Here is a 9368-nt window from a genome sequence, read left to right on the forward strand (position 1 = left end):
CCCTTTCCTATTTTATTTCTATATATGCGCTTTTTTAAATATTTTCTTTTTCCTTTTCTTTATCTTTTTTTTTATCTATTTTAAATTTCATCTATTTTACATTTTATATACATTTCTTATTTGTTTTTACCTTGTAATATATCTTTGTGTCTTATATATTTAACACGAAAATACCGTTAGACATACGGCGAAACGTTGCAAAAATAAACCTCATTCGGCCGAAGTTGGTTTAACTCGACACCTTTGTTGTCCATATACGCTCTTCTACACGATGGAATATATATATATATATATATATATATATATATATATATATATATATATATATATATATATATATATATATATATATATATATATATATATATATATATATATATATAAAACCTTATCTAGTTTGCTCCCGTGTATTCAAGGCCACTTCAACAAAACGTTTTACATTAAATCTCCATTCAGTGTTTCGTCTGTCCTGCCTTAATAAATTAGTGAATATATGATGCCACTGATGCCCCACATCAGTGAATAAGTAAATATATGATGCCATAAATTAGTGTATAGATACTGTAAAGAAAAAAGAGATCAATGGACAAATAATGCAAGCATGACTAAATGCAGAAGGAACCAAAACAGAAGCTAATGTACTTTCGCGAGTCACTATTTTATTACCATGGCTTTTCCCTTCAGCTTCATCAAATATCTGGTTTAAATTTGGAGTATAACTTCATAAGACGCCAATGAAAGCGAAAGGAATGATCGAGTAATCCAAAACTTTTAGCGCCTGTAGCCTGACTGAGCCTCATTAAAACAGTAAAATTACTTAAAGTAACAAGGGTCGCACTCTCATTGTTATTCATACAACCATATTCTGAAATGCTTCCTCGTTACACCCCGACTACTTTCAAAAGGCCATAGTTGAAGTTGCACGAGGTTTTAAGCGCGTTTTTACGATTCTAGTGACAGGGAAACAAGATTTCTACATTATGAATAGGAGAAACACTCTTGAGAACCCGGCTAATCATCTCTGTGACCTTTTGAAAATAGCAAAGCGTTTCAGGATACGGGCCATATTTTGATAAATCATAAAGAGAAACAAAAATGCAGTCTTATCGAACTATCCGCCCCAAGTAGAAGCCAGCAATCAAACCTTCAGTCTAATGAGAATTCCTCGTATCCTTGGCAGTTCGACATCAGAGAGAGAGAGAGAGAGAGAGAGAGAGAGAGAGAGATGGTGGAAAGGAAGGGGAGTGACTGGTACGTTTAATGGGCGAGCTTATCCATGCACTGATAGGGAGATAAGGAAAGATAAGAAGAGGGAGGAACAAAGAGCGGCTGCAGCAGTGTGGTAGTGGCTGTGGTGGTGGGAATGAGGTGTTTTTAAGGTTACAGTGCTCGTGGTGAGTGAAATGGTCCTGCAGTGACGGTACAGGTGGTGATTAGGGTAATAATGGGTAGTAATCATAATTATTTAGAGTTGTGGTGGTAATAGTGGTGTTGGAGTGTTGGTAACATACGTGTTTGGTGACAGTGTTGGTTAGAAGTGGCGCTTGTAGTAGTGATAATAGTGGTGAGTACTGTAGTGGTGAACAGTGGTGTTAGTGATACTCGTACTGATACACAGCGATATCGATGGAAATGGAGAGGAATGAAAGTGATGGTGAATAATAATGGTAATAATAGTGAGAGATGAGGAGTGATTGTGGTGATGCTAGTAGTGATGTTGGTAATGATGAAGAGCTGTTGTCGCTATAGCTGATAATGGGGGTAGTAAAGGTGGCGTTGATAAGGGCAATTAATGGATATAACAGAAAGCAGCAATGACAGTGGCGTGGGCGAGAATGATGATTTGGTGGTAGTGAGATTGATGAGATGTTAGTGTCACGGACGCATAGTGATGAGTAAAGCTAACGCAAGGATATCTGTGGTGGTGACAATGCATGTTAGTGATAGTGATTTATGCTATAAAGCTGAAAAAAAAGTAATGTTAACTCTTATACACTGCATTTTTTTTTTTTAAGACAGCCGACTATAAAGTTATTATTTAAAGCCACTCAGAGTTTGAATGAATAAGAAAAATCAATATAAAAAAAATAGAATAAATACAAATATCATATATCAAACTTCTATCAGCTTTCTTTTCTTTCAGCCTCTCCAAGTAAAACACGCTAAACTACGTGGCTGGAAAAAAAAAGAAAAAAGAATTAAGAGACCAACATGGAGGAAATTCTGATTCTACAAATGGGAGGTGAGCCAATAAAAAAACATGACTTGAGTAAGCTTATAAGGGGAAGGCAACCAGACAAGAGATTAAGAGAAACCCCAGTAAATTATATTAACTTTACATGATACTTACATAAAAAGATCCTATGAGCAAGAAAGCTAACATTAGAAATAGGAGAACCAATAAACCGAAGTAAACCAGACGAGAAATTACGAGAAATGCCAATCAGTGATGTTAACTTCATGGAATACTTTCGCATAAGATCTTATGTATGGGAGACAAGTAAGTTATCATTACACTGAAAGCCTTTAGTGGAGTATGTAGATCCGAGAATGCAGGACATTAGACGACAAACTATGAGGAACAGTTGGAAATGATGACACGAAAAGTACAAATAAATCACCTTAGAAGTGTAGCGAGTAGGAATGAAAGTACCACGAGAGCCTCTACTCCGCTGAACTGACAGCCTGACTTACAACCTAAGTAATAAAACCAACAACACGTAATTTAGGCAACACGATAGATAAATATTCGAAGTAATATTCTAAACACTTAGGGAATACAAATGATCTTTTACCACAAGGAGGTTCTGATTTTACAAATGGGAGGTAAGCGAAAATAAGAACTAACAAGTAGATCTACAAACCAAGACACCAGACGACAAGTTAGGAGGAAAAGATTAAATTCTTTGAAGATAAACTCACTAAAAGGAATAAGGAAAAAAGTCACATTCATTTACAATATATTAGTAGTGAATAAAACAGCTCACTTGCCTAACACGCCCCTTCCTACTCACTTATGCAACAGGTCCCTCCATGGCCGCATCTGCCTCGTATCTGTAAGGCCGCGACTGACATCTTTAGTTCCTGTCTGAGACGAGTACAGTGGTAATCAATGAACGTACTTCTGATGAGTGATGACACTGATATTAAAAGATTATTTTCATTGCCGTTATTATTTTCGTTATTATTATTATTATTATTATTATTATTATTATTATTATTATTATTATCATCATTATTATCATTATTATATTTACCTATTATTATTATTATTATTATTATTATTATTATTATTATTATTATTATTATTATTATTATTATTATTATTAATATCACCATCATCATCATCATCATCATCATCATCACCACCATCGTCATTTCCATTATCATTATTGCCATTCCTATTAATATAAGTTTCATTACCATAAACTTCACTATTGCAAACGTCTTTCCTCACTAACGCATTCTTGATCAAGAAACACATTTCTAACATAAATGTTGAATGGCAAATTGCGCAGTCATAACAGCGGCGTCACATGACGTCTATGGCGATGAGCCACACCTTTACTCTGTATGAAGAGTACGATGCATATTGTGTGACTGAACTGTGTACACAATATCAGCTTCTTTTATAACGGCCTCGGAATCGGCACGTAGTTTACAGCTTCCTTTGACCTTCACTTTATAAACAAGACAGACTTTGTCAAGAATTTTCGTAAGTTTTCAGTTCCTAATTTAAATAATTAGATTTCAAACAAAAACGAACAAATTAAAATCGTCAAACTTGCGTTTTTCAGTGCCCTAAAAGACTCCTTTATCTGTCCTAAAGGGGGAAAAGTGAAATACGAATACATCAGGGAAGCCTCCTCCGTATCCGTCCACACACATTACGGTAACACAGTCATTAACCTTAACGCACAGTTATGATGCTAAATAAGAAGATAATAATACCGAAATTGCCATAAACTGTACATTATTTTTTGCAGTGCGACAGTACTTTGTAATGTATCGGCCAGTTCTTTTCCTCCTCCAGCTGCTCTCTACATCACACACACACACACACACACACACACACACACACACACAAACACGCAGAGAGAGAGAGAGAGAGAGAGAGAGAGAGAGAGAGAGAGAGAGAGAGAGAGAGAGAGAGAGAGAGAGAGAAAATAGGATCTTCAGTGGCTCAAGGGAAAAGGGATTTCTACCACACCAGGCCTCTCTCTCTCTCTCTCTCTCTCTCTCTCTCTCTCTCTCTCTCTCTCTCTCTCTCTCTCTCTCTCTCTCTCTCCTCAGGCAGAAGGATATATATATATATATATATATATATATATATATATATATATATATATATATATATATATATATATATATATATATATATATATATATATATATATATATATATATATATATATATATATATATATATATATATATATATATATTCTCTCTCTCTCTCTCTCTCTCTCTCTCTCTCTCTCTGCGTGTTTGTGTGTGTGTGTGTGTGTGTGTGTGTGTGTGTGTGTGTGTGTGTGTGTGTGTGTGTGTGTGCCACTGCCCAAGGGCAACAAAAATTAATTTTCAGGTGAGAAAAGAGGCCGACCTAATGGTAGATCTCAAAGAGATCCTAAATAGAAAAACTAAATAACGAAGGATAAGTGTCTTGAAACTTCCTTCTTGGAAGAGGTCAAGGGAAGAACTGCTGAAGCAGACAGGGAGTCCCATAGTCATGAATGACTGAAAATATTGATTAACCCTTGTATGAGAGAGTTCGACAGAATATGGGTGAGAGAAAATAGAAAGTCATGTGCAGCGAGGCCACAGGAGGAGGGGAGGCATGCAGTTGGCAAGATCAGAAGAGCAGTTAACGTGAAAATAGTGGTAGAAGAGAGCAAGAAATGCCACATTGCAGCGATGAGAGAAAGACTGAAGATAGTTAGAGGAGAGGAGGTGGTAAGTGTGAGGGCACCGGCAACTATCTCCATCTCGTTACCAGCTGAGCAGCCCGACTACCTATTCTCGGATGCCTAGATTCACCACGATTTGTCCATTATTGGGCCCACTCGAGCAGACCAAAGCTTCGGTTGCTTCGGTTGTTCCGATGAAGCTTCATTCACAGGGGCTGAATTCCCCCTTTCTCCACGCCCTTATCACCTTGGTTGAGGATACTCTTACGAAGCCGAAGAGGGACGCTACAACGACCTCCCTGGCAAACAGGCTCCAGCTCGCCTTCTGAAAACACTGAGCTGCTGCCACCTCCTGGTTTTCTAAAGGCACCGTTGAAGGTCTGGGATACCTACCAGAGTGTCCTTGAACTCCTCCACCTGTTCACTCACTGGACAGCTGTGTCCCCGTTTGGTGTGATTCCAAAGGCTGCCTCTGGCTGGACTTCCGTGGTTCCACTTCCTATGTTGAGCGGTGACCATCACTTGTTTATTGTGATGTATTAATCCGTGGAGTTGTTTTGGTGGAAATATTATTTTTATTACATTTCTCAGTGGGAATTCCTTAGATTGTTTTACGCTCTGTTCTAGTGTAGTGAAGTGACCATGAGCCACGACACTGACAATAACACGAATGTTTTGATTCCACACTCTTTAAACGTGTGGTGTGAGTAGAATCTCCTATTATATGTAAAGCATACTCCATATATGGACATGTATTATATGTAAAGCATACTCCATATATGGACATGTATTATATGTAAAGCATACTCCATATATGGACATGTATGAAAGAACAACTAGGAAGGTAAGAAAAACTGGCTGAGACGACTTAGAGCACCTAACTTCACAGAAGTTGTTTAGCTGGATATGAGATGATTTTCCAGTTTAGATTATATGTAAAGGAGAGACCGAGGATGTTCATTGTAGAAGAGGACAGTCGAGTGTCATAGAAAAGAAAGAGTTAGTCCTCTGGAAGATTGTGTCGAGTTGATAGATGGAGGAATTTATTTATTTATTTTATTTTATTTATTTTATTTATTTATTTATTTATTTATTTATTTTATTTTTTTTTTTTTTTTGAGGCATTGAAAAATACTAAGTTTGCTCTGTCTCAGTCAGATTTAGGGAAATCAGAAGACAAGCCTCAATCAGATTTAGGGAAATCAGAAGTCAGGCGTTTTGTGGCTTCCCTGCTTGAGCTGTTCAGGAATTCAATTCCTGAAGAGTTGGACATCTATGAAAAGACGTGGAAAAGTCCAGGTTGGTATCATCAGCGTAGGAGTGGATAGGACAAGAAGTTTGATTCAGTTCATGATCTAAAGTGAAAATGATCATTGATAAATAATAGTAAGAGTGGGTGACAGTATAAAATCCTAAAGAACACCACTCCTAGGGTGTGTCTATACGGTCTAACACTGTCCATCGAACACCCACTGCTACCTGAAAACAACAGGAAGAGGATAGGAGTGCTGATGACGGTCAGAAGCGAGCACCAAGAGATGAAACGGACATTGCCCTTGTTCGAAACGGTGTCGTGCCAACGACATTGGAATTCCAGAGGGTAAGATAGATGGTTATACACTATTCTAAAAAGACAAGGAAAACAGGAGAAGAAGATGCGTCGCGTTATACGTTAGGGACACATTACAGTGTTGTATTAACAGTAGAATTAAAACCGATAGCAAAACGGAGTCAATATGGATAGATATTAAGGAAGAATCACAGTCAGTAGTACTGGGAGTAGTGTACAGGCCACTGAACAATACAAAGAAAAGTAACACCTAACTATGCCAGGAAATAAATAGAGCAGGCAGGGACAGTCAGGTATGTTTGTTAGGAGATTTTAATTTTAGGAATATCGACTGGAGCCTGATAGTGAGTAACAGGGAAGCAGAGGAATTTCTTAAGGTAATTCAAGATATTTTTTTAAAACAGGTAATCGTAGAACCCACAAGGGGGAACAATATTCTAGATTTAATTCTTACTAACAGGGAGGAAGCAGTCACGCAGGTAGAGGTTGGAGGACAGCTAGGTAACAGTGACCATAGGGAAATTAGGTACAAATTAAAATGGGAGAAACTTTTGGAAGCAAAGACACTAGTAAAATGACTGACTTTAGAAGCGCAGATTTTGAGGAATTAAAACGTTACTTCCAAGGAACTGACTGGCAACGGATGCAGGGTAAGGTCAGGTCCGGGTCGTAGTTGAGAGAGAAAAGGCAGGATGAGAGAAGTGAGGTGAAGTGTGAGGGTATAGGGAAAGAGGAGGGAGGAAGTGTCCGGAGGGGGCAGAGGAGGGAGAGGGGGAGATATGTGTATGTTGGAGAGTCAGGTCATGCTGAGATGGGAGAGGTGAGGTCGAGGCGAGTAGATGAGGGAGTGGAGAGGATGGAAGGGGCCGAGATGACGGGATTAGGTGAAGTAAATGTAGATGAGTTGTATAAATGTTTCGTAGATAAATTGCATACAGGACAGTTAGCAAACATCCCATATAGAGCAATAAGATCACAGAAAAATTACCCTAAATGGATGACTGTTAGGTTAAAACACCACATGGGGTGGAAGAGAAGTAAATATAAGAGATTAAAGGCAGGAGAAGTTTTAAGGCCACAATATAATGAATTACTTTGAACAGTCAGGAGGAACGAGGAAAGATAAAAGAACGAGGAAACGAGGAAAGATAAAAGAAATTATGAATTAAAGGTAGCCATCCAAGCAAAGACGGACCCCAAGGGACATACAGATATACCCCAAGGGATATACAGATATATCAGATATACAGGACGAAGAATAAGGATACTATAGGTCCATTAAAGGCAGCAGATGGGGAGCTGGTTAGTTCTGGGGAGGAGACTGGTAAAATTCTGAATGAGTATTTCTTAACTGTCTTCACCCAGGAAAATATGCAGGATATGCCAAATAGTGAGCAGATGTTTAGAGCAGATAAGAATGAGAAGCTGACAGACATTACCATAACTAAGGAGATTGTAGAACAGGAGATAGATAGGCTAAAAAAGTTCAAGACACCAGAACCAGGTGAAATATATCCCAGAGTACTTAGGGAATGCAAAGAGGTTATTAGTGAGCCATTAGTTTCTGTCTTTAGGAAATCACTTGAGTCAGGTGAGGTACCAGTAATGTGGAGGAAGTCCGACCTGGGAACATTTGTTGTCCCCTCCCCAGATGGATACCAGCCTCGGAGTCCCCATTTAGGAAGACGACCACAAATGGCACCAGGTCGAACTGCTCTTATGGTATCGACCTTAAGTGTCTTGACACTCTCCACTCAAGTTTTTTTTTCATTAATTTCTACAACATTCGCGGTCTTGGATCTAATTTTCAATCTGTAGAACAACACCTCTTCACTAATAAACGTCATCTTTTCCTTACTGAAACTCAAGTGGCTGAGGCAACTGACAGTAGCCCCTTTTCTGTTCCCTCCTATTTTCTGTGTTCTCATTTTCAATCCAAAGCTGGATGTTGTGTTTATGTGCCCTCGCATTGCTCTCGTACCCACACTCTTGAATCTTCTGAGTTTTTACCAACTGGCTATGACTACAGTGTCACTCTCAAACTAAATTTATCTGTGCTGTATATCTCTCACCTAGCTCCTCTGACTATAAGAAATTCTTTGACTACTTAACTTCCAGAGTGGAGCATATTCTAACTCTCTTCTCTTTTGTGGAGATCTCCATTCTTGGAGACTTCAATGTTCACCACCAGCTTTGGCTCTTCTCTCCATTCACTGACCATCCTGGTGAACTAACCTTCAACTTTGCTATTCTCCACGACCTCGAGCAATTGGTGCAACACCCTACTCGTATTCCTGACCGTCTTGGAGATACACCCAATTTTCTTGACCTTTTCCTGACCTCTAATCCTTCTACTTATGCTGTTACCCTCTTTTATCTGTTGGCCTCCTCCGATCACAATCTCATATCTGTATCTTGCCCTATCGCTCCAATCCCTCCTCAGGATCCCCCTAAGCGGATGTGCCTCTGGCGTTTTGCCTCTGCTAGTTGGAAGGACCTCAGGAGGTATTTTGCTGATTTTCTTTGGAATAACTACTGCTTCCGTGTCAGAGACCCGTCTCTGTGTGCGGAGTGCATAACAGAGTGTCTGACATGGACAGAGTGTCTGGCATGAAAGCATACATCCCTCACTCTTTTTCTTGACCTACACCTTCCAAACCTCGGTTTAACACAACCTGTTCTCGTGCTGTACATGATAAAGAGGTTGCCCACAAAAGGTACTTGAGCCTTCCATCACCAGAATCTCATGCACTTTATATTTTTGCCCAGAACCATGCCGAGTCTGTTTTCCAGCTAGCCAAAAACTCTCTCATTAACAGAAAGTGTCAAAATCTTTCAAGATCTACTCCCCTAGTGAATTCTGGCATCTATCCAAAAATATCTCTAATAAC

The 9368-nt window shown here is 38.9% G+C and overlaps 1 protein-coding gene across 3 annotated transcripts in view; it reads left to right on the top strand.

Annotated features, from left to right (window-relative positions):
* The first annotated feature begins 1288 nt into the window (after window positions 1–1288).
* LOC135109058 (uncharacterized) overlaps window positions 1289–9368 on the top strand; it is a 30414-nt gene continuing 22334 nt past the window's right edge. The window contains exons 1-2 of one of the 3 annotated variants that reach the window (XM_064020071.1): window positions 1289–1394; window positions 2144–2242. In XM_064020071.1, coding sequence (XP_063876141.1) covers window positions 2212–2242 — 31 coding nt within the window. In that variant the 5' untranslated portion in view covers window positions 1289–1394; window positions 2144–2211. Of the gene's footprint in view, window positions 1395–1417; window positions 1439–2143; window positions 2243–2768; window positions 2827–9368 lie in introns of those variants that run through there. The other 2 variants (XM_064020072.1, XM_064020070.1) reach the window with 2 other exon arrangements.

The sequence above is a fragment of the Scylla paramamosain genome, chromosome 18 (assembly GCF_035594125.1).
Source record: "Scylla paramamosain isolate STU-SP2022 chromosome 18, ASM3559412v1, whole genome shotgun sequence".
Taxonomy (NCBI): domain Eukaryota; kingdom Metazoa; phylum Arthropoda; class Malacostraca; order Decapoda; family Portunidae; genus Scylla; species Scylla paramamosain.